The sequence below is a fragment of the Aspergillus sydowii genome (assembly GCF_001890705.1).
Source record: "Aspergillus sydowii CBS 593.65 unplaced genomic scaffold ASPSYscaffold_4, whole genome shotgun sequence".
NCBI lineage: Eukaryota > Fungi > Ascomycota > Eurotiomycetes > Eurotiales > Aspergillaceae > Aspergillus > Aspergillus sydowii.
The window spans coordinates 1,154,466-1,177,714 of record NW_024467862.1 but is presented as its reverse complement, the minus strand read 5'-3'; the positions used below and the strand labels follow the sequence as shown (position 1 = coordinate 1,177,714).

The following is a 23,249-nucleotide window of genomic DNA, read 5'->3' as shown; positions in this document are numbered from 1 at the left end:
AATAAATAAGGCAGAAAACTAAAACGCAGGTAAAAAACTAAGCATCGTAAAAATATTGCATGAAACAACGCAGATTAACATGATGTGAAAGTTGTGGGACTAGTAGCGATTGTAAGAAACGACTAGGTATCGCTGTTGTTTATGGCGGGATGACTCTTCAACCTGTCTTCACTGTTCAGGGCGACAGATAACTCGAGGTGGCGATGCCATTTCTGTCACTATGTACCGCCTTCCCTATATATACATGAAGGTCCATCTTAATATGGAAAGGCCATGATTTCATCGGAGCCCCGGAGAATAAAAGTTCCAGAATGGTTTCCAGAAGCATGTGCTACGATCAGATAAGACACTAATCTAAATTAAGCAACCCATTCTGCATGTCATTTTTACGTCATGTTGAAACCCAGGTGCCGGTACATGGCTACGTAGCCACCTGCAACATCAGACCAACAATGATGGCATTGGGGGTGATGATCTTCGATGACGGTCGAGCCAGGTAATCGCCCTGGTTGACCCTGCATGGTCAACGCCGATTCGTGGCTGGACTCTGTGACGTGCTTTCAAGAGCTGAAGACATACCGGGATCTTTACCCATTGGCAGTCGACTTGAACAAACCTTGGAATTGTGTGCTCTGATTTCAGAAATGTCGACGTCATAATTGACTGTTCAGGTGTGAATGAGGAACACCCAGGGGAAGTCCAGAAAGGTATATAAACCCCTTCCTCAACTGCATTGTCAAATCTCATATCATCACTACAATCACAACCATTACATCTACTGAACTTTTCGACCTTTTCAAATCTCAATCAAACAAAGAACAAACATGTCTGACACCGGCCGCAAGGATTTCTCTACCAGTGAGTTTTCCATTTAAGGCCGTGAAGAAAAGTCTTGGAAGAATACTAACAAGACTCGCAGAGGCTCAGGAGAAGCTTACTCCCGACGCCACCAAGTCCACCCAAGACAAGGTCAAGGAGACCTTCACCGATACAACCGACCGCGTCTCCCGCGGTGCGCAGCCCGACGACGACAAGGGCGCAGCCCAAAAGACCTTCGACAAGGGCCAGCGCGCTCATGACAATGAGGCCCACGGCGGCGCCACCGAGACGATGTAAGTAGCACTGATGATATGGCCTGTGCTTTCTCAAATTGGTGCTAATAACCGTTTGCAGTGGCCAGAAGGTCAAGAACGCCGTTGGCCTTGGTGACAACTAGAGCATGATCACCTGTTTGGTGTTGCTATGATCATCAGCTTTCGATTCATGAATGTGTTATGAGTTTTGACGATACCATACCTTAGGTACTCTCTGTACATTAGGCCTTATGATGCCATATATTTAAACTATCAATTGGTTGTCCATAGTTGTGCATTTCCCAGTCTTCGTAGTAGTAGGTTGATCATCGATCTACCAGGTTTTCAAACATAGAGTCGCGCTCCTGAGTGAGTTGGTTCAGCTCCCTTTCTAGGTCTTGATACCTGGCTCGAGCGTTAGATATATCCTTGGGAAGATCGTGAAACATCTTCATCTTGATTTCGAGACTTTTGGTCGACTCTATCATCCGGCTGACCTCTTCCTCCTCCAACATGACTTTCTCAAGGGTGGCTCCTTTGTTGCTACTCCGCTCCAAAGCTGTGGTTCTGTCCTGGTACTCGGTGACCTTGGAATTAAGCAACTTGGTACTCCGAGTCCATTCAGATGTAAGCGCTGGAAGATTGGCGGGCGTCTCAAACGCAGGGTCCGACTTGAGTTCATCAAGTAGTTCCCTCAGAGTAACAAGTTCCCTTTCAAGATAGCCATGTAAGCTTTGGACCCTTCTCATTTGCCCTTGCGCTTCAAACTCTTCCTTCGTAAGTTCGATTATCGATTGGCCAACGTCATTTGTCTTCGTTCCCAGCGTGCCTAAGACGGCAACTGTTTCTGCAAGGTCTTCGAGGTTGCCAGCCCCGGTTTCGTCCAGGCAGTGTTCCACTCCATCGAGAATCTCCACTTTCTGCATCTCTTCTCTTTTTTCCCGAGCCTTGAACCCCTCAATTGTCTGCTCGCGAGCATGGTGTAGCATCGCTGCCTCCTCGTCTGCTGCCTCGTTGGCCGCAGCCAAGGCTAGCAATGCCCGTAAAGTATCTTCATTTCGTTCAAACTTGGGAACCGGATTCGGCGCGTAGTGACGGTTTAACCAGGAATTCACATATGCCCAGTCTTTGGCTTGAATGGCGGCTTGACGTGCCTTGGTTGGGGAGGCAAGCGGACTGTCCATGAGGGGAGCAGGAGACGATTGTCGTATATAACGGTTAAAGTAAAATGAGCTTGATACAGTGAAGATGTCTGTGTCGCAAATTGAGCAGTCGGCCCGTTTGTGGACGAGTTGGTTCTTTGGATGAGGTAGCCGGGCAATGTTGTTGATCCGCCGCAATCTTTCTCTCTCCGCCTCCGCCTCACGATCGTCCGCTGGCAAGTCCGTTCCACAATCTACAACCAGAGTGTCAGCTCGCCATGGCCACCGGTAGCTATTTCACACCCTCTGGAGGTCCCTCGGGTCTATCGCCTAGGACGTCCTCACCGGTTTCGTCGTCGCCCCTTTCCCCACCGCTTCAACAACAGCGCTCCAATGCCTTATCGAACCGATTGACAAGTGTACTTTCCGTGTCGTACGCAGATACGGATATACGCGATGCACTCGAGACCCTTAGCCTGCGAGGAGTTCATAATACGGCAGAGGTGCGGAGGCAATTGCGCCTCGATGTACAGAAAGAAGTAGTAGACTGCAATGCAGAGATCGTGAGGGACTTTGGCAATGTGGCGGAGGTGAGCTGGAAATTCGCCAGACCACGCGGGGCTACAACGCCAAGGGAATTGTATGCTGACAGTTTTGTAGCAATTAAAGCGCATAGGAGCAGTTATATCGAATTTAAAGGAAACATGCGATGAAATGCGAAAACACATTGTGGTAGCCAGGCAGGATACCGCCCCGGTTTTAGAGGAAGCTTCTGCTCTGATGAGCCAGAAGCAAGAGGCCGAAACGAAACAACATCTGTTAGATGCATTCACGAAACATTTCATAGTCTCAGAGGACGAGCTCCTGACCCTGACATCAGCCGAGGAGCCGATACATGACGAATTTTTCGATGTCCTCGCACGGGTGAAGCAAGTACATCGCGACTGTGAAGCTCTACTTGGTGCGGAAAACGAGAGACTTGGCCTCGAGCTCATGGAGAAAAGCTCTCGGAGCCTGAACTCTGCCTATCAGAAACTCTATCGGTGGGTTCAAAAAGAGTTCAAGTCACTGAATCTCGAGGATCCTCGAATTAGCAGCACAATCCGACGGGCACTGCGGGTACTGGCTGAGCGACCAAGTTTGTTCCACAGCTGCTTGGACTTCTTTGCAGAGGCTAGAGACTACGTTCTGTCGGATGCCTTCCATTATGCCCTGACCGATGCAGTCTCCGGGCGCGATAGCGCTGTGAAACCTATTGAATTCTCGGCCCATGATCCGCTGAGGTATATCGGGGATATGCTCGCCTGGGTGCACTCCACCACGGTTTCAGAACGCGAAGCTTTAGAAGCTCTGTTTGTTGCTGATGGGGATGAACTGGCAAGAGGGATCCAGGCAGGTCTAAGCAGCGAGCCGTGGGCTCGAATTGACGAAGATGAGGAAATTACCTTTGACGGGCAGAAAGCTCTGAGTGATCTTGTAAGCCGCGATCTTGTCGGTGTCGCGCGTTCTCTACGCCAGCGGGTTGAACTGGTCATCCAAGGGCACGATGACCCGGTCACTTGTTATAAAGTCATCAACCTGCTGTCTTTCTACCAGACTACCTTTTCCAAGCTCATGGGCCCAAATTCCAACCTGGCGGAGTTGCTTCAAGCTCTCGGAAAATTCACATTGGGCCATTTTGAAACAATCATGCGCGACGAAATCGGCAACATTTCAACAGACCACGCGGCCCTGACAGCCCCAGAAGATTTATCGGCACCACAGTTCCTCCAGGACTCACTAGAGGTCCTATTATCGTTGATGAAAACCCATGAAGCATCGCTCGGAACAGAAGATCCCAATAGCACACCCGAAAACAAAGAGAACAAATTCACGCCAATCCTATACGCAGCCCTCGATCCATTCTTCAATATCGCAAAGTCCTGTGCAGACGAACTCCCCAATTCTACAGCTCGCGCAATTTACCTAACAAACATCCACATCACCATCCGTTCTTCCATTTCACCCTATCCCTTCGCAACTGCAACACATCTCCCTCCACTCTCATCCGCCATCTCCACGCTTCGCGTCGAGCTCCTTGAAATCCAGCATCGCTACCTCCTCGACGCCTCCGGCCTACGAGCCCTTCTAACAGCCCTCCAACCGTTCTCAGACCGCCCAGCGTCAGGTACAAAAGAGCAAGACATCGCAACGATCGCAGCCCTCCCAGAATTCCAGCCCGAAGCGCTTATCGCAATCAGTCAACAGCTGGACGACTTCCTCCCCTCCGCACTCATGGATGCCACCGATAACCTGAAGCGCATACAAAGCGCATCCTTTGTTAAGAGTGTCACGGAGGAAGCAGTTGAGGCTTTCTGTCGGGACTTCGAATTCGTAGAAGGGATGATAATTGGCGCTGATGAGGGGAGAAATGTTGGCGACGCTACTGGTGCAGTCAAGGAGGACAATGAGGGTGAGGAGAGCGATGAAGGAGAGGAACAGGAGAGGAGCTTGAGGAGGTTGTTCCCGCGTACGACGGGGGAGATCCGTGTATTGTTGAGTTGATCTACATATCATTTTTGTTCTTACCTCTCGGTCCTGTGGTGGACGCCGGTTTGATCAAGTACCTTTAGACTATATCTTTCGACATGTACTTACAAGTAATATGGTGCGGAAAATCCGTTGATAAGAGCTGGTACAACTGCTCATGGATTACCGATGAGATACTCAGGGACTGCTGTCGATAACGCAAACACGGCGGACTTTATGCGTTAGGCTCCCTCCAGACATACATGTATTTAATTCCACAGGAACAATGCTACACCCGCTTCACCATAATCCCAAACGGATCGCGATCCTTCTCACTAACGTGAACTTCAACACCACTGTCCTCATATACCTCCTTCAAACTCGCCTCAGCTGTCTTCCCCTCCGCACTCCTCAACCCTTCCCACTCTTCTTTCAGAGCTGCCCCAAGTTTATCCTTCATCACAGCCCTCAAATAGCCCCTCTCCGTATTCGAATGCGCAAGCGCAACGACCACTGATCCATTCTCAATTGCAAACAATGTTTCATGGTGACTCATTTCGCCCGTGAACAGGAGATCGGGGATCTGTTTCACGCCCTTCATCAATATACTTGACCCCGAGCCGGGACAGACGCCGACGGTGCGGATTTTGATATTGTCAACAGAGGCGGATTGCGGGATGGCGATGGGGATACCGCCGGGGTAGCCTACACCGCTGGCAATGTTGTCGATAACAGCGGTCAGGGGTTGGGGGTCGTCGAATGTGACCAGGCGTCCCATCCCCGCGTCTTCTAGGCCTTCGGGGACCGGGGCGGGGGAGGGGTGGATTGTGCTTCGTGTGTGCGGGATTGTGGAGGTTGAGGATGAGACGGGGCCAGGCTGTGGGTATGTAGGAGCCGAGTAGAGCTTGGAGGACGAATTGGGAACTTCCGATGCGGATTTCGAGGGCGATGGGGTGATTGCGCCGGTGACGATGTCGCACAGCCAGTCGCCCATTCCGCCGGGGGTTGCGTCGACGGCTGTGTGTGGGGAGTAGACACTTATGCCCTCCGAGGCGAGACGAAGGAGAGATTGTTGCTGGGGGTCGTTGAATGTAAGGGATTTCAGGCCGCGGAAGATGATGGGGTCTGGTTGTAAGGCATTGGTGAGCTTAACTTGTTACGATATAACATGCTGTTGTTTGGGGGTTGCGCACGGTAGGCTACCACGACCGAATCTTTGCGAGCGATGGCCTCATCGGCAACGGCTTTGGTTAGGTCAATGGCTAAGAGAACCGAGTTCTTTTGTCTGCGCGCGTGGTTGAAGGGAGCTTCGAGGAGTACTTGATCGACGTTAGTTGGCTGTAGGGTTGTAATGAGAACATGGCTAACTCACAGCCTGTGTTATCGAAGCTCTTGTCTGCTAGCGATTCTGGGTAGCTTTGACGGTCAGCGACTCTCCGGCGTAAACAATGAATCGAAGCTTGAGCATTGGTTTCTCCGAATGAAGCCGCGGGGAACTTACATCTTCCTCATGGAGCTTACCACTGCCCGTGTAAAGGGAGATGAGCTTGGTGGTAAGACGCAGACATGGCGGAGAACAAACGCGTTGCAACACGACTCATAAATAATCAATCAAAGTCTGGTTGAAATATGGCAAAGTTGGTATTGAATCCCGCGACTTGTTCCAGAGCTTGTGTTCCATTACGGAGTATTCGATTTGACGCCGGAGGGGAAGCTGGCGCCACAGTTGGTGCCTGAGGCTGAAGGTAAGCCACGATCACAAAACGAACCAATCAGCGGCCTTAGCGAGGTATGGTGAAAGTATGACGATGAACTCGAGGTCACTTACCCATCTGGTATCCCGAGTAAAACCATAGATATCTTGTTCTACATATTTGGATGTTATATTTATGGATATATTATTTGCTAATCTCGTTTTTACCTCAAATACTTGACCATATCCAGACGACGGGAATAGGGCTATCAAAATGGCGGGCCCCGATATACAGGAATTCAAGATTGACGTTCTCCCTCAGGAAGTAGAGCGACTTAAGCGCAAACTGAATGACGCCAGATTACCGGAGCGTGAGATAGTGCCTGGTGCAGGTAAACACTACGGTGAGCGTCCATCAACGAAACTTGGGTTATATAGCATATTATGATTAACAGACCGTTCAGGGCCATCTTTTACCTGGGCAAAAGACCTATTAGATGCATGGAAAAACGACTTTGATTGGTATGCAGTACAGAAGCAGATCAACGAATATCCACATTATCTCTGCACGATCGAAGGCGTGAGGATACATTTCCTGCATGCACGCGCGGAAAAACCCGACGCTGTCCCCTTACTTCTCGTACATGGGTGGCCAGGTTCGTTCTATGAATTTAGTAGAGTCTGGGGTCCTCTGTCTCACCCAGAAAACAAGGACGACCCAGCATTCCATGTCGTTGTTGTCAGTATGCCGGGCTTCTGTTGGTCTGACTGGCCACCAAAAGCAGGGTGGACTCTCCAAGATAATGCCCGTATATTTGATGCTTTGATGCATAAACTAGAGTACCATAGATATATGGTTCAGGGGGGTGACTGGGGCCATTTCGTTGCCAGGGAACTTGGTGCGAGATATACAGATTCCTGTAAACTGGTTCATTTCAACTTTGCACCTAGTGGTGTGCCTGATAAAGTAAATGACAGAACAGGACAAGAGCGAGATTTGGCCACCAGAGCAGACGACTTCCTTGAGAACCATATGGGATACGCTGTGGAGATGCGGACGAGAGTGAGTGTTTCCTTTGAAGCATAAGTCAAAGCTCATACTCATGGTCCGCTGTCCATAGCCCCATACTATTGGGATTGCCTTACATGACAATCCAATAGGTATCTTAATGTTCGCTGGCGAGAAATATAATGAAGCAGCGCACCCAGAGAACCAGAAGCAGCGTTCCTGGAGCCAGGCTATCCTCACAACTGCTTCCTTGTATTACTTCACCGGCTGCATCATGCCGTCCATGCTCTGCTACTATGAGAATGTCCGACATGAAAATTTCGCGACATTTACGAGGGATCCAGCCAATCATGTCAAAGCTCCTTTCGGATACAGTTCGTTCTATTGGGACCTCGATTTCACGTCAAAACGGGAGGTGGAAAAGACAGGAAATATGGTGTTCTACAAAGGTAACTCTGCTCTTCCATTTGGTAGTAGTGCAAGATGACCGACCTAGACATCAAACGTGATACCAGAGTACACTGATGGTGGACACTTTGCGGCACTAGAGTGCCCTCAACATATCATTGGTGATTTGCGAGAACTGGCAGCTCAGGAATGGAAGAAGTAGCTGGATACAGTGGCGGAAGGTTTACGTGACAAGGCACATAGCTCTTAATATTGTTGATTTTAATGGTGAACAATCCATCTTTAGGGACGAAACTTAGAATGCGTATACAGTTGGCATACTAGTCTTCTAACAAGTTTGTGTAATCAGACAGCACGAGTCAACTCAAACTAGCTATCAAAATTAAGTCGCACATGCTCGCAGATCCGTAACATTGCGGATTTCAAACCTTCAAAGTCACGCGGGCCATGGCCGGCATAGCTCCCTGGTAGTCATCTTTTAGTAACGTCTTCAAGTCGGCCATGCTGTTTAGAATAGTTACAGGTAGTATGTGACTCACTAGCGAGCCTTGTCCGATAAACAACCAGTGGGGACCGAAAACGAAGCCCCTCAACTTTGAGTTCCCAAAAGGGTGACCGACTGTTGAAGCTGCTCGGGAATTCTATATGGACAATGACTCCGTCGGTTCGTCCCGCGAGTCCCGTTCACATTCTGATCCAGCCAGTCACAGATGTAAAACAAAATTCGACCCGAGATTTTCCCTCGGAGCTATCTCCGTGAAGCTGAGCTGACGTCATGAACTGCGGGCAACATATAATGGACATTACTAATTGCGATAACATCTAGTTAGTTAGTTGATATATAGTTTGGTCTGTATAACTTTTTGAAGTTTCTCTGCAGTCGTGCCTTTGATTCAGTAAGTATCTACAAGGACGTCAAGAACAAAAGGCATAATTTATTAGAAATGGCGTTGGAGGGTAAGAATGTTCTTATTGTAAGGTGCTCTTTCGCGACAGTATGTACAAGTCTGTATTTACTAACACTGGCTGAAGACTGGAGCTTCCATGGGTATTGGTGAAGCACTCGCCCGAAGAGTCACTGTTGAGGGGGCGAATGTTGCCTTATTTGCGCGGTCAAAGGTAAGCCATGCTGATATCTGTCTCAGCCAACGAGCGAGTTCTAATTTTAAGCTAGGACAAACTGCAAGCAATCACGGCGGATCTCCAAAAGGACCATCCAAGCGCAAAGGTGACATACAAGGCCGTCGATCTGCAAAGCTATGAAGCTGTTGAGGATGCCGTTGACGAGACCGTAAAAGAGATTGGCACCATTGATATTTTGATAAATAATGTGAGTGATCGTCCAATGCTATACAAGCCATCCATATCCGAACTGAAGCCAGTGCTAAATAAAAATAACAGGCTGGACTCGCTCTCGGTGCACCGGCTGCATTCCCAGACCTCAAAGTGTCTGATATTGTGACCATGAATAGCACAAACATCAATGGAATCATGTTCGTGACGTATGCTGTTCTCAATTCGTCCATGATGAGTCGAAAGGAGGGTACAATTCTCAATGTGACATCCGTTACTGGCCTAGAAGTTCCTCCGTTCCCCGGTGAAGCAGTGTATCATTCGAATAAAGCTGCCCAGGAAGCTTTCACGAATGCTCTTCGCAACGAACTTACTGGAACCAACATTCGAGTCCTTGCTCTTCGCCCTGGAGTCGTGGCGACGAATTTCCACTCTCTTCGGGTGGGACACGATAAGGAGATGTATGGCAGCTTCATTGAGGGATACACGTGAGTTTGACTTACCATCTAATGGACCTTGGTACCCGCGCTTGCCAGTACTGACATTAGAATCCGCACATAGCCCCCTTGAATCGGATGACATTGCGGGGGCGGCAATGTATATGCTCAACCAACCATTGAATATATCTGTAAAGGCTCTGGATGTGGTCCCGTCGGGTAAGTTCATGGATCAACGCTTGGCAAACAGTTAGCTGACTGCGATCAGCACAAAGATCACTTAATGTATTCGATCGGGGTTGGAGTGAGAGGAATGCATGATTTTTGGGATAATGCAAGTCCGTAGTTAACTGAGACCATTGCTGCTAGTGAAAGCCATAGAATATTCTGCCACGGTCCGTTGTCTCAACTTGTCCCCAATGTCATTCAATTCTCGGGACTGCAGCCTCCCACGTGGTTTACCGAAGCTATAACCCTACTTCATCGAATGCGTAGCAAAGTTCTGGACTCGACTGCCCATACGACCGACTCGGCGGGCCATCATGCATTTGGCAGACAACTATGACATCTCAAGGCCCGTGCCAAAGTCCCCGACACAAAAAGTCAGGTCGGACATACATTGAAGTAGTACTCCGCAACTTCTAAAGCTTTTTCCATTCTCATACTCGAAGTGAGTCAGTGGATAAGTCCGTTGGACGAAAAGGAGCAGCCGTATAGTAATCCAATCACGTGACCTTGATGACCAATCCTGATTTCAACGCGCGATAAGTCCCGAGGAAAGAAAGCAGTGAGTTTACTCCGCAATCACTCCATCAAAAAACTAAACGACTCCTCCATCCTGAACCAGAACGAAAGTAAAAAAGCGTCCTTTTCACACCTCTTCCGAACCGATACTACGGGCGGACCTAAATATAGCGCTTAATGTACTCCCGCACAACGACCTTGCTGAGCAGAAGCTGCCGATACTTCCTGCGGTCTCCCGTCGCTCCGAAAGCGTCCTTTTCGATTTCCGCGCGCACCCTCGCAGCCGCTAACGCAGCCATGGCCGATACTGCTCCGGGGGTTGTTACTCCGGACTTGTTGAGGGGGAAATTGGTAGACCAGTTGCAGGCGCAACATGTTGAGATTGAGGATTTGTCGGGTGCGTCATAGCTCTTTCTTTTTTTGACCCTTAGAAAACGTTTTCGCTTTTCCCGGCTATATAACCGATCCCTCTTCTTTACCACCTCGGATACGCTCTACGTGTGTTAGAGAGTTGCGCTGACTAGGAATTTTTGGAGCACAGGAGGCTGTGGACAAGCGTTCCAGGCGGTTATCGTTTCGCCGCAATTCGAGAAAAAGACTATGCTTGCACGTCATCGGTTGGTAAACTCGGTCTTGAAGGCGGAGATTGCCGCCATCCATGCTTGGACGCCTAAATGCTATACACCTGAGCAGTGGACTCAGCAGCAGGGAGGATCTGCTTAAAATTATTGTTTCCATACAGGCAGGCCTGCCACGGATGCGGGACAGGGGTTGGTATATCCCGGTTTTTCCCATGTTCTTTGAAAGATCGCAATTAGGCGTTGGATGGTTGATTCATGTATATTTATTCTTGATATTCCAGAAATGATACACTATATATTGTACGCCGTTGGATACGAGTGACGTAATATCGCCGAGCATCTATAGATGCTTGTACAAGTCTTTGTTACATTAAATATTAACTGTAGAGAGCTATTTCTTGCTTATCCGAGGACGTTCTCAGCCGTAGAAACTATTCATTCGTTAGCGTGGTGCAGGGATAAGCGTAACGTTAGATCATACCCTTGACTCCCGTGTTGTCAGGCTCAACAAAGGCCTCCTTGACCTTGCCATTCTCAACAAGAAGCGCATAGCGCTTGCTGCGCTGGTTACCAAAGATCGTGGCACTGTCGAATGTGACATCGAGAGCCTCTGAAAACTTTCCGGTTGGATCACCCAAGAAGCGAACCTGCGTAGACATTAGGGAATAGAAAACAAACTTGAGCGAGGGATGTTGTATCTTACGCCGCTCTTGCCCTGGGGATCAAGGGTGGTACCCCAAGCCTTAGTTCTGCAATCATTGTTAGGTATATCGGTAAGTTTGGTTGGATATAATTAAAGAGCTTACACGAATGGATCGTTGACGGCAACCACGAAGACCTGGCCAGCGTCCTTGAGCTTGGGGTGGCTAATGTAGCCAGGGACATGGGTGCTGGAGCAAGCAGGGCCTATGGAAAAGAGATTAGTATCTCAATTGCATTCTCATTGCTCTCTTGAGCAGGATTTAGGTCTCAAAGCAAGGGGAAAGAACGCACTGAAAGCAGCGGGAACGCCGACAATAACACCCTTGCCCTTGAGCTCCTTGGCGAGGTTAACCTTGTTCCCAGGGGAGTTCTCAACTAGGACATCGAGGTCCGGGATGGAGTCCCCCTTTTGAACGAATGCCGGTGCAGTGCTGTGGAACAAAGCCCTTTGGCTGAGAGCGCGGGGAACGCTGGTAGTAAGGCGGCGAGCGGCGAACATGGTTGCTTTTTGGTGGCTAACCGATAAAAACGGAGATCTGCGACACAGAGCTTAAAGTTGTGGGATTTGTTTTAGGTACCGTTCCTGAGAGCTGTCAAGTGTGTCGGGTGAGGTTTGGGGGGATGGGAGCTGTCGCTGGGAGCTTGGGGTAACCTGAGTAAGCTACTCACGTCATACGCTTGTTTTTTGCTAATTATCCAGGGCAACCGTCGACCCCAACGTTTTCTACCCACTACCACCTTGCACAATGTAGTCCGTTGTCGCTCAACACCAGTATGTTTGAAACAGCAGCAGGCTAGCGAGATAGAGTTTATATGGAGCGACACGTTTTGCTTTCAGTGAGTTGTGCGTGGATCTAGTGGGTAGTCGCGCCACTTCAGCAAACATGTGCCTTAAGGCGTGCCGGCGGAATTGCTCATACTGCTCAGGAATACCCATGGGCACCAGCAAAGGTGGTTGACTCTGCTTCTATACTCCAAATTTTGGTGATCATTGGAATGAAGTGAAGGCCAAACAGTTTTCCGAAATGAGAGCGGATATTGTCGGGTGTGAGAGCAGACAGGACGGGGCCTTTTCTTCACCTGTCCGAGGGCTGTGGAGGGCAAAGGTGCCTTTAACGTTAGGCATCACACAACGGCAGTCGAATTAAACCTCGTCCTATCCCCAGTTGTCCTGAGCGACAATCGCGGCTTCAGCAAATTAAGTGACAACGCTTTGATTGCAACTTGGGCATCCTATGAGGTCATTGTCTGCATCTCAAGATGGCTACGGGAGATATAGCAGAGATCGGCACTGATGGACAAAGCTAATGTAGACCGACTCCCGGGTATACCTGGATGGGAAAGGAGCATCGCTGCTCGTGACGCTGCTCCATCTCCTAATTTCCGTGGTTCAGAGAGCGCTTGTAATCGCATGGTGTTGACTGTAGATAGATGTGTAGACAACAGTTAATAATAACGAAAGCGAAACACAGCTGCGTGAGGTCCGCGGAGGAAAAAGGCCCAGGCATCGAATCAGAGCTGTGGATCAGAGTACAGGTCTTGCGCCCCTCCATGACTCCCCCCCATCTTCAAGGTTCTAATGCACCTTTTGCTGCAGACGCATTGACTATTGGTCTCTGATTCCCTGCAGTGAGAATTTAAATGCTCTTTTATCTGGACATCAGGTGACAGACCGTTAGGAGCCAAGTGGTACTGCAATAGTAATAAGGTGGCCGAGGTAGCATTGAGCTATTATTGAATTCCTCGAGAACCTCCCATTCGTCTCCCTCGAAAGAGACTCGAAAAATTCACAGAAATAGTTATAATAATAAAGACAGGGTCTCAGGAAGAATTCAGGGAGGGAAAATACCACCCAAAAAGAATTAGAAAAAAAAAGAAAAAAGGAAGAAAAACCAACGGTTGTGGCTGGTGAACACAAGAAAATGGCTTTCTATTAATATGCAAGATTATTCAACGCCCTCTGACTGTTCGTTGCGCCCGTCCGTCCCACCAAACTACTACAACCGACTCCTCCTCTTCTTCTTTTGCCCTCTTGCGACCGTCTTCGCGAGTGCGTCTTTTTTCTTCTTCTTCTCCATCTTTACCTTTCGTTCTTTTTACTCCGGTTTTCCTTCTACGTCTTGGACGGAATATTAAAGACTTTTTCTTGATCCTTCACGAGCGTCCTTCGACGTTCTGCACTGTGCTGAAGTCTGTTCCTCGTTCGATCGGTCGCGACCCATCTAGCCCATGATGGACGGTGGCCAGACCACCACCAGCACCGCCCCCTCGGGCAACTCCAGCGATTTTGTGAGTATTCAGTCTTGATAGTTGTTTTTTCTGGGGATGCGGCTTCTTCAGATAATTGCTGTGTTATGAGTTGCTAACAAAATGTATAGGTTCGCAAACTCTACAAGTGAGCCATCTCCTTTTCTTTTCTTTTTCGGAATTTAGTTCAATATTTCCCCCCTGGCCGTGGGCCTTTGTCCCCTCTTCCCGCCAACCTCCCTCACTGCAGCCCGATGCTTGCTGCTTTTCTCTTGAGCGCAATGCTTCGCTTTTCATCCGGCTCATTTTTCGCTAATGCTGTTGTACAAGGATGCTGGAGGATCCATCGTACGCAGAAATCGTGCGGTGGGGTGACGAGGGCGATAGTTTCGTGGTCCTAGAGGTAACCGCATCCCCGATCGTCGGACTTGACCTCACGATCATCACCCGCTGACCATACTACAGTGTGAGAAATTCACCAAGACAATTCTTCCGAAACATTTCAAACACAGCAATTTTGCCAGTTTCGTGCGACAGCTCAACAAGTACGACTTCCATAAAGTACGGCAAAACAATGAGGAGAATGGACAGTCGCCATATGGACAAAATGTGAGCTACCCCCAATCACGGCTGGTAGTGTTTTCAGTTCCTAACGGACATTCTCCAGGCTTGGGAATTCAAGCACCCCGAGTTTAGAGCAAACAGCAAGGAGTCCCTCGATAACATTCGGCGGAAAGCACCGGCGCCACGGAAGCAGGCACAGGCTCAGGACGACTCCGTTCCCACACAACAGATTGACCTTTTAAATCAACAGATCGTTGCGCAACAACAGCAGATCCAACACATCTCCGATCGCTTCGCGCAGATGTCCGTTGACCATCAGCTGATGCTGCAGGAGGTTTTGAGGGTTCAAAAGACAGTTGTCAACCATGAAAACGTTATACATCAGCTAGTAAACTACCTCGTTTCTATCGATGCTCGTCAAAAGCGCGACAACAAAGCCGCTCCGTTCCCGGCCCAAGCTGGCGCCAACATGAGCCCTGCCCAAGTGACGCCCATGGACGATGGGGTTTCCACTCCATTGCAACAGGCATCTAAACTGTTGAGTGACATGAACGCTGAGATACAATTTAACCTCGGCGGTGTCGAACCCATGGCTGAGCCGCCCAAAGCTGGTGTTGTTTCCACTCCTACCATGGAAACTGCACCCCGACAGCGAGTTGCGCCTCCAGCCCCTGCTGTGCCGGCCAACCCTGCTCTTGTATACCCAAAAATGAATGGCGAGATGGAGCCTGTCGTCTATCCAGTCGGCGCAACCAATGGAATAGACCCGATGTACGGTGATCATGTCAATAATGTTCCCTACAGCGTCCCTCCCAAGCAGGAGATGGACGATCGGCGGCAATTTCCTGAAAATAGGAAAAAGAGCAACCATGTTGACCCAGGTTGGATGCGCAGTCCACGAATTCTACTTGTTGAGGACGATGCAACATGTCGCCAAATCGGTGGAAAGTTCCTATATTCTTTCTCTTGCGAAATAGACACCGCGGTATGTTGCTTCCTTGCCACACTAGATCATCCTTATTAACGCGGCTTTGCAGCTTGATGGGTTAGAGGCCGTGAACAAGGTTCAAGACGGCTCGAAGTATGACCTTATCCTAATGGATATCATAATGCCTAACCTGGATGGCGTTTCTGCGTGTCATCTCATTCGTCAATTTGACCGGACACCGATCATCGCTATGACTTCCAATATTCGGAGTGATGATATCCAACTCTACTTCCAGCACGGTAAGTCGTTTCGGTCATACGGGCGGTTTTAAATGCAATGCTGACACTTATAAGGAATGGACGATGTCCTTCCAAAGCCTTTCACCCGGAAGAGCCTTTTGGATATGCTAGAGAAGCACCTAATTCACTTGAAGACTGTTCCGCAGGGAATTGAGGGAACCCAGCCCACAACGCCAGCAACAATTCCTGGTCAAAGCTCAGCCGCACAGTCGGTTACTGTCAAGGATGATAGTTCTCCTAGCCAGTCTCCTGCAGCCGCCATGACTGCTTGGCAATCTCCAAATCAATTCCAACCCATGACCGCGGTTCCTGCAAACCTCCCGCACGTTCAAGGCCAGTATGTTCCGGCAAATCCCGCCACAGCCGCCTATGCTATTGATCAAAATGGAGTGCAATATCCAGCACCTCCAACGGTGCCGATGGGTGCTGCAGGGCCGGGTCAAGCTCGGCCTCATCCACGACGGCATATCTCCGAGATAAGCAACGGGGCTGAGAATCCAAATCTCGCGAAACGGCAACGCATGTACGCGCCACCGCCCCAACCTATGGTCGGCTCAATTCAAGCGACACGTACAAACTAATAGCGGTTCTCGAACTGTATAATTTCTTTTTTGACAAACTACCGCTACTATCTATACCCACACATGCTTTACAATTACATGCGATAATTCCAGGAGAAGCGCATTTTGAATTGATCATCGGCCGCGTTCTACTCTCCCTATCCTCGAATATTTGGGATTTACCTTTTGCATTCTTTTCCGTTATTTACCAGGGGGGCCGGGCACTCATTTGATAAACTGTGGCGTTCCTGGGAATTAAATCTTGCATCGACTGCGCGTGCGTTCTAGAGTAAATATTTGTTATATTGGATCAGGGGTCTGTTTATTTTAGAGGAAGTTTGACATATCAACAACCAGCGCGAGGAGGTTGGATTGTTCTGTTTATACAGAGTACATACTGTCTGTTTTCGAAATCTGACCTGCAGGCCGTTGGTGCTTTTTGCGTCCTTTTGGTCGAATAATCTCATGATGTTTTTGGCGATCTGTCACCTGGCTCATCTTATCTCCCTCGTCTCTTTGGGGCATAATTTTACCAGAATGATAGCATATGTTAGTTCTGCTTCCACTTTATTTTTAACAAAAATATGAGTTCTAGCTGGACCCGATGAATACTCTTCTTCCATCTAAGACTCGTCGATAAAAGCAGCACTGGAAACAGCCCAAGGCAGATTCGCCGACTCAAGTCCCCGAAAGTCCGCCACAGACAACTTGCGAACTCAGATCGACGACCCAAGACCCTGGTTCCAAGCCCGGGCCATCCATGATGCGCAAATTGGCTTCTTGAGGTCGATAACCCAGGTCTAGACCATCATCGATGTCCAGGGATAGCAATCCCCTTCAGTCCACGAGGGCCCAGGCCTCCCAGCTGGATCTGGACCTTTCGAGGCTGGAACGAACCGAGCGCTGACATGTGGCGGTGCAATGGAACAAAATCACATGACTTGTTCCCAGACAAACAGGGCAAACACCAGCGGAAAACTGCCGGGCGGTGGGGTGGGCTGTGGCCGAAAGTGGGATGGATGACTCTTTCGTATGTGGGAGGGCGAACCGTTTTTTTTGTTGTTGACTAGTTCACTCGCTTTTCAACAGACATTCGCTTGGAAATGGCGCCTAAGAAAGGAGGCGGCGCGAATAAATCTCGCGGAAACGCGACTGAGGAGGTGGAAGAGACGTTGCAGGCTGTTGTGAGTGCTATTCTCAGAAACATTGCGAAAGTGCGATTTGTCCGGCCGGGGTGCTAACAATTATTTCGTGTAGGTGCTGGCAGATACTTTTGAGACTAGATTCGAACCCTTTACTCTTGATAAACCCCGGGTATGTACTGCGATGCGAGATGGTCTAAATGAAAAGAAGGGGGGCTCTGTGGACTAACTCAGGGCACTGTCTAGTGTCTGCTGCCGCTTGCGAACACCCCGTTGATCGAATATACACTTGAGTTCTTGGCCAATGCCGGTGTTGAGGAGGTTTTCTTGTACGGAGGGGCGCATTCTGATAAGCTAGAGAGCTACATCAAGTATGTTCAGGCGCAGTGTTATAACCTTGAAGTTGAGAAGCTAACGATGTTCTGAAGTGCCTCAAAATGGAGGGCACCATCCTCGCCGTTCAAACAATTCACTTTCCTTAAGTCCACCTCGACATCTGTCGGAGATGTCATGAGAGACCTCGACGGAAAACACCTGATTACTGGTGATTTCCTTGTCGTGAGCGGCGATGTGATTAGCAACCTACCCATCGAAGGCGCCCTGGCGAAACACCGTGCCCGCCGGGAGAAAGACAAGGACGCAATCATGACTATGATATTGCGGGAAGCAGGCAGGAAGCACCGGACAAAGGCTTCTTCTGTGTCACCTGTGTTTGTTGTGGACCCGACGAAGGACCGTTGTCTACATTACGAAGAGATTGACCACCACTCACCCGAATCATCTCGCCTGAATATCGACCCTGAGATTATTACGACATTCTCTGAAATTGATATCCGTCAAGACCTGATTGATTGCAGTATCGACATCTGCACCCCAGATGTTCTGAGTTTGTGGTCCGATAGTTTTGATTATCAAACGCCACGAAAGCAATTTCTCTACGGTGTTTTGAAGGATTACGAGCTGAACGGGAAGACAATTCACACACACATCATTGAAGACCACTATGCTGCACGGGTCAGGAACTTGAAGGCGTATGATGCCATTAGCAAGGATATCATATCTCGATGGGCCTATCCTTTGTGTCCCGATACAAACCTTCTACCTGGCCACAACTACGAACTTCGAAAGGGCACTCTGTACCAGGAACAGGATGTGACGTTAGCTCGTTCCTGCGTTGTAGGTCGGCGGACCGTCATCGGCCAAGGAACTAGTATTGGCGACAAGACTACTGTGAAGGATACAGTATTTGGAAGGAACTGCAAGATTGGAAAAAACGTCACTTTAGACGGTGCGTATATCTGGGACAATGTGATCATTGGAGACGGCACAACTGTCCGCAATGCCATCATTGCGAATGATGTCGTAGTAGGGAGCGACTGCACAGTCAAGCAGGGGGCTCTCTTGTCTTTCAATGTGAAAATCGCCAACGGTATGACTGTCAGCGAGGGCAGACGGATAACGGCTGCGCCAGGGGAGGATGGCGCCTCGCAAGCCAGTGATCCAGCGATCGTAGGACAAGGTGGAGAAGGTTATGAATATGTGCCCTATGAAGATTCAGACGACGAGGATGAAGATGAAACAGCTAGCAATGCTTCCTCAGGCCTGAGTACGTCCCATTCCCTTGGTTTTCCTTCTCGCAATTTAACGGTGGCACGGGCTGGCACGGGCTAACACATTCTTTGACGCAGTCTACAATATGGCAAACCTATCTCTATCTACAGATTCAATTTCCACGCTATCCTCGGAGATTTCAGACTACGGCGGATCCCGCGCCGGGAGTTTCGCAACCTCTATGTCTGACGATGAAGAACAGGATTCTCATTTTGTCCAAGACGCTGCAACCAGTGTTTACGACAGTTTGCGAGATGGCGTCACATCAGATGTGGTACAATTAGAGTTGGTCAGTCTTCGGATGACGGCAAACGCCTCCGACCACGAGGTCCGACGGGCCGTCACTTCCGCTTTCATGAAGCGCGTGGCGCAGTTGATGGAAGGTGGCCAAGGAGCGGGAGATGCCGTTCATGACATCTTGAGCAAATACCACGAGATTATGGAACGTGCATTATTCGACCGGGACAGCATCAAGAAGCCCGACCAGGTGGACCTGCTGGTTTTGTTCCAGCAAGAACTTGTCCACCATCCTCGCGGTGAGACCGTACTTTTATTCGTGGCTAAGGAGCTATATGAACTGGAGGTGGTTGAGGAGGAGGCTTATGACCAATGGTGGGCGGATGAGCGGTCCAACAACACCGAGGAGATGCGCAAGGTGCGCAGTCAAACGCAGCAGTTCATTGATTGGCTTGCGAATGCCGAGGAAGAGGAAAGCAGCGAAGAAGAAGAAAGTGATGATGAATGAGTGAAGATACCTTGAATCAGATTAAAATAGAATACAACTGCGAAGCTCTACAGAGAGTACTTGATGTTTGCCCTAACTCATCATATTGTCGCTGATGCGCGATCACCGTAGCGGGGGAAGTGGCTTACTATCATAATTGAAGGGTTCGCAATTTTGGCCCGCTCTCTAAAATTAAATAAGGCGTACAACGTCCACCTCACGAAGAAGGTCAGAGGCTCAGAGTTGTGGCTGTAAACTCACTTCACTGTGAACTTCTCTGGTGGCAGTGCATGACTTCTCATTGATCCCATTCGGAGACGTCCCTACTGGATAACTTTAGATTTCCCGGCACTTCCCTGCTGCCTAGCGATCTAATGGGCATAGTTCAATTAATTTTATGTAATTTTTATCCTTGAACATGGATACCTGTTAAATGAGAGTGACAGACATCATTCTACTTGAGGCTGATATCAACTTGGTTGGTGCCTTGTTGCCTGGAATTTGGACCCCGCTTGGCGCGTTTTAAGCACTATTCTTAGCATGAGACGAGCAGGCACGGGCTGAGGGGAAAAGAGCGAGTACCAGGATGACTCTTAGGTCAGTAATGAGTCTATTTTGATTTTTCTCTCTCAAAAATCGCGCGTTCAACGGTGTACTGCTTTTCCCCCACACTCCATCTCTGTGACGTCTCAGCTTGAAAGTTGGTGGTGACTAAGAGGCGCAGGCTCAGCTCTGCCTCTGGTGACACAACCTGATTCATTAACTTACTGCGATTAACGCCCTTCCCCCCTCTACTGGACAACGATAAGGGCCTTTTAAAAGGCAGCGATCGACTTACTCCTGAGAACTGCTCCTTCGTTATCCACTTTTTATCCCCTCGCCCCTCCGGTAGAGTCATTACTCCCCTTTTAGGCTGTCAGCCAGACTCTGGTAGCTAGGCTGCCACACCCGCCATTGGTAGGCTGTGACGTGTGTTGTTGTACCGGGGGAAAAAAAGGATCAGGTCTCGACGTAATCATCGAGACCGAGCTTTTTTTTTACCCGCGTCCAGCACATACGGCTTCTTGTGACTCTTCACCACGCCGCCCATCACGAGAAAACGGAAGGCGGCGCAGGCGGCGACAAAGTCGAATACGGATACTATCACTAGTACTACCCCAACCGCCACCACGTCTGCTTCGCAAGCCGCCACCGAGTCCTCCTCAGGAAGTCCAAACAACAACAACAACATACCTCTTCCCAAACGGCAAAAGAAGACTCAGCTACCCGATTCTGGTGCAGATTCGGCTTCGGATACACCTCAGGAGATTTCGGAATATCGGACGGAGAAGGTGACCGACCTGGTCACCCCTGCGTCAACAACCATGGAGTCAGATGATGATTTTATGAGCGTTGCTTCGAGTGCCGATGACTTTCTAGGCACTCAGGGCAGTGATGATGAGAGTTTAGGAGACGGTAGGCACCTCAAACCCATTCTAAAACCTTCCTCGATAAGCTTACTGACATGTGCTTGTCGCTCTGATAGACTTTGGTGATGACTTCGACGGCGGTTTCTCGAAAGACAAAGATATGTTCGCGACGCAACCGAAACCCTACGAAGTCGACTTCAAAGTCCTTAGCCCTACGGAAATTGAACGAGAACAGAACCTACAGATTAACGAGGTTTCTTCGATCTTAGGGTTGCCCCCAGAGTCATCGGCCATCCTGTTGCGATTCGGGCGGTGGAATCGCGAGAAACTGATTGAGTCATATATGGATCACCCGGAACAAACTCTAGATGAGGCAGGCCTTGGAAGCAACTTCGACGCGGTACCGAAGACTCAGGTGATTCCGGGCTTCATATGTGATATCTGCTGCGAAGATGGTGACGACCTCGAGACATACGCTATGCGCTGTGGGCATCGTTTCTGTGTCGATTGCTACCGGCAATATCTCGCACAGAAGATCAGAGAAGAAGGAGAGGCTGCTAGGATACAGTGTCCGGGTAACGACTGCCACATGATTGTCGATTCAAAATCGTTGGGCTTGCTTGTTACAGATGAACTTCGAGAGAGGTAAGCACGTCATTTACTCGAATTTTTCTTCTCCTAGAATTAACCCTTACTCATCGTGCAGATATCGAACACTCTTGACGCGGACTTACGTTGATGATAAAGATAACCTTAAATGGTGCCCGGCTCCGAATTGCGAGTACGCGGTTGATTGCCCTGTGAAGCAACGTGAGCTAAACCGCATCGTACCGACGGTACAGTGCAGTTGCAAGCATTACTTCTGCTTCGGGTGCACATTGAACGACCACCAGCCATCGCCGTGTAGACTCGTTAAGATGTGGCTTCAGAAGTGCGAGGATGACTCCGAGACGGCCAACTGGATTTCGGCCAACACGAAGGAATGCCCCAGATGCCACTCCACAATTGAAAAGAACGGTGGGTGCAACCACATGACATGCCGCAAATGCAAGCACGAGTTTTGCTGGATGTGCATGGGCCTGTGGTCGGAACATGGCACAAGCTGGTACAACTGCAATCGGTTCGAGGAGAAGTCGGGTTCCGAAGCGCGGACTGAGCAAGCGCGCTCACGGGCGTCGCTAGAGCGATACCTCCACTACTACAACCGATACGCCAATCACGAACAATCAGCCAAGCTGGATAGGGATTTGTATCTGAAAACTGAGAAGAAGATGACAAGTCTCCAGTCCCAATCAGGGCTCTCCTGGATCGAGGTACAGTTCCTAGACACGGCATCCCAGGCTCTGCAGCAATGCAGGCAGACGTTGAAGTGGACATACGCTTTCGCGTACTACCTGGCCCGGAATAACCAGACCGAAATCTTTGAGGATAACCAAAAGGATTTGGAAATGGCAGTGGAGACGCTCAGTGAGATGTTCGAGAAGCCGGTGGCAGAACTGGCAAGCCTTAAGGTCGACATCTTGGATAAGACGTCGTACTGCAATAAACGGCGGGTCATTCTTCTAACCGACACAGCCGAGAACCTGAGAAATGGTATGTTTGAAGTTTAACATTGCTTTTGGAAAGGATATTTCTAACTTACCGGGTTGTATAGGGGAGTGGCGCTTCAACGTTGACTGGTAGTTTTAGAGTTGTATAGACCAAGCGATCATGCCAATTCTACTATCGGAAAGAAAGAGAGAAGGCAAGTATCTCGCGGTTTCATTTTTTGGCCAGCTTGGGCAGTAAATGGGAAGGACGGACGGTAAATGGGTCAGGTTGGTCTGGGCTGGACTGGGATGGGATGGGTTCATCATTTTTTTTTACGACGTACATGACAAACACCACATTACAGCGAGATCCGGATTGTATTTCATCGCAAGGCGTTAGCTATCCCTTGGCCATGGTCAGACTTATCTGGGTAAGGGAGACTGCATAACCTCTTATTGTTTGTATCATTATGCATTTTTAGCTTATTAGTTATGCATCTCGGCCCGAACACGTTTCGGAGAGAGAGTTGAAACTCCGTGCCTACAACAAGACAATGGTCACTTGCCCCGTGCTCAGGCCTAATAAATGCGTTTGCGTTATATTATCCATATTTCGATCAGATAAGCGGACGGCGAGTGACTACTG

At 49.2% G+C, this 23,249-nt stretch overlaps 11 protein-coding genes across 11 annotated transcripts; 8 read left to right on the top strand and 3 right to left on the bottom strand.

Annotated features, from left to right (window-relative positions):
• Positions 1 to 824: 824 nt before the first annotated feature.
• Positions 825 to 1,216, top strand: ASPSYDRAFT_57277 (heat shock 9/12 family protein; the record flags this gene model as incomplete). Its single annotated transcript, XM_040849344.1, has 3 exons — positions 825 to 858; positions 920 to 1,112; positions 1,174 to 1,216. 3 exons carry the CDS (start codon positions 825 to 827, stop codon positions 1,214 to 1,216), a joined length of 270 nt encoding a protein of 89 aa, XP_040703540.1.
• On the bottom strand, positions 920 to 2,630 carry ASPSYDRAFT_44118 (uncharacterized protein). The gene is made up of 3 exons (XM_040846792.1): positions 2,561 to 2,630; positions 1,297 to 2,469; positions 920 to 1,240 (listed from the first exon to the last, which is right to left on the bottom strand). Exon 2 carries the CDS (start codon positions 2,255 to 2,257, stop codon positions 1,400 to 1,402), a length of 858 nt encoding a protein of 285 aa, XP_040703539.1. The 5' UTR covers positions 2,258 to 2,469; positions 2,561 to 2,630; the 3' UTR covers positions 920 to 1,240; positions 1,297 to 1,399.
• cog6 (Golgi transport complex subunit COG6) lies at positions 2,376 to 4,886 on the top strand. The gene is made up of 2 exons (XM_040852166.1): positions 2,376 to 2,805; positions 2,885 to 4,886. Exons 1-2 carry the CDS (start codon positions 2,494 to 2,496, stop codon positions 4,757 to 4,759), a joined length of 2,187 nt encoding a protein of 728 aa, XP_040703538.1. The 5' UTR covers positions 2,376 to 2,493; the 3' UTR covers positions 4,760 to 4,886.
• Positions 4,887 to 5,012: 126 nt separating this feature from the next.
• Positions 5,013 to 6,370, bottom strand: ASPSYDRAFT_78084 (Nif3-like dinuclear metal center hexameric protein; the record flags this gene model as incomplete). Its single annotated transcript, XM_040850928.1, has 4 exons — positions 6,225 to 6,370; positions 6,096 to 6,139; positions 5,917 to 6,042; positions 5,013 to 5,848 (listed from the first exon to the last, which is right to left on the bottom strand). The coding sequence occupies exons 1-4, from the start codon at positions 6,233 to 6,235 to the stop codon at positions 5,013 to 5,015; spliced, it is 1,017 nt and encodes a 338-aa protein (XP_040703537.1). The 5' UTR covers positions 6,236 to 6,370.
• Positions 6,371 to 6,646: 276 nt separating this feature from the next.
• On the top strand, positions 6,647 to 8,170 carry ASPSYDRAFT_131593 (epoxide hydrolase family protein). The gene is made up of 4 exons (XM_040840582.1): positions 6,647 to 6,820; positions 6,881 to 7,479; positions 7,538 to 7,874; positions 7,941 to 8,170. The coding sequence occupies exons 1-4, from the start codon at positions 6,691 to 6,693 to the stop codon at positions 8,033 to 8,035; spliced, it is 1,161 nt and encodes a 386-aa protein (XP_040703536.1). The 5' UTR covers positions 6,647 to 6,690; the 3' UTR covers positions 8,036 to 8,170.
• Positions 8,171 to 8,872: 702 nt separating this feature from the next.
• On the top strand, positions 8,873 to 10,028 carry ASPSYDRAFT_44113 (SDR family oxidoreductase). Its single transcript, XM_040846791.1, has 5 exons — positions 8,873 to 8,952; positions 9,008 to 9,163; positions 9,235 to 9,614; positions 9,688 to 9,782; positions 9,832 to 10,028. The coding sequence occupies exons 1-5, from the start codon at positions 8,878 to 8,880 to the stop codon at positions 9,882 to 9,884; spliced, it is 759 nt and encodes a 252-aa protein (XP_040703535.1). The 5' UTR covers positions 8,873 to 8,877; the 3' UTR covers positions 9,885 to 10,028.
• A 576-nt stretch (positions 10,029 to 10,604) lies between these two features.
• ASPSYDRAFT_150522 (BolA family protein) lies at positions 10,605 to 11,030 on the top strand (the record flags this gene model as incomplete). The annotated part of the gene is made up of 2 exons (XM_040842011.1): positions 10,605 to 10,704; positions 10,849 to 11,030. 2 exons carry the CDS (start codon positions 10,605 to 10,607, stop codon positions 11,028 to 11,030), a joined length of 282 nt encoding a protein of 93 aa, XP_040703534.1.
• A 260-nt stretch (positions 11,031 to 11,290) lies between these two features.
• Positions 11,291 to 12,089, bottom strand: ASPSYDRAFT_149347 (peroxiredoxin family protein; the record flags this gene model as incomplete). The annotated part of the gene is made up of 5 exons (XM_040841897.1): positions 11,291 to 11,319; positions 11,370 to 11,535; positions 11,592 to 11,637; positions 11,695 to 11,794; positions 11,882 to 12,089. The coding sequence occupies 5 exons, from the start codon at positions 12,087 to 12,089 to the stop codon at positions 11,291 to 11,293; spliced, it is 549 nt and encodes a 182-aa protein (XP_040703533.1).
• A 2,079-nt stretch (positions 12,090 to 14,168) lies between these two features.
• Positions 14,169 to 16,209, top strand: skn7 (putative stress response transcription factor SrrA/Skn7; the record flags this gene model as incomplete). The annotated part of the gene is made up of 5 exons (XM_040842002.1): positions 14,169 to 14,240; positions 14,303 to 14,446; positions 14,505 to 15,386; positions 15,439 to 15,628; positions 15,683 to 16,209. 5 exons carry the CDS (start codon positions 14,169 to 14,171, stop codon positions 16,207 to 16,209), a joined length of 1,815 nt encoding a protein of 604 aa, XP_040703532.1.
• A 1,082-nt stretch (positions 16,210 to 17,291) lies between these two features.
• ASPSYDRAFT_149474 (translation initiation factor eIF2B catalytic subunit epsilon) lies at positions 17,292 to 19,686 on the top strand (the record flags this gene model as incomplete). The annotated part of the gene is made up of 5 exons (XM_040841911.1): positions 17,292 to 17,372; positions 17,446 to 17,502; positions 17,577 to 17,701; positions 17,759 to 18,936; positions 19,019 to 19,686. 5 exons carry the CDS (start codon positions 17,292 to 17,294, stop codon positions 19,684 to 19,686), a joined length of 2,109 nt encoding a protein of 702 aa, XP_040703531.1.
• Positions 19,687 to 21,029: 1,343 nt separating this feature from the next.
• On the top strand, positions 21,030 to 22,757 carry ASPSYDRAFT_57267 (RING finger protein; the record flags this gene model as incomplete). Its single annotated transcript, XM_040849343.1, has 4 exons — positions 21,030 to 21,120; positions 21,191 to 21,719; positions 21,781 to 22,667; positions 22,729 to 22,757. The coding sequence occupies 4 exons, from the start codon at positions 21,030 to 21,032 to the stop codon at positions 22,755 to 22,757; spliced, it is 1,536 nt and encodes a 511-aa protein (XP_040703530.1).
• Between the last annotated feature and the right edge of the window lie 492 nt (positions 22,758 to 23,249).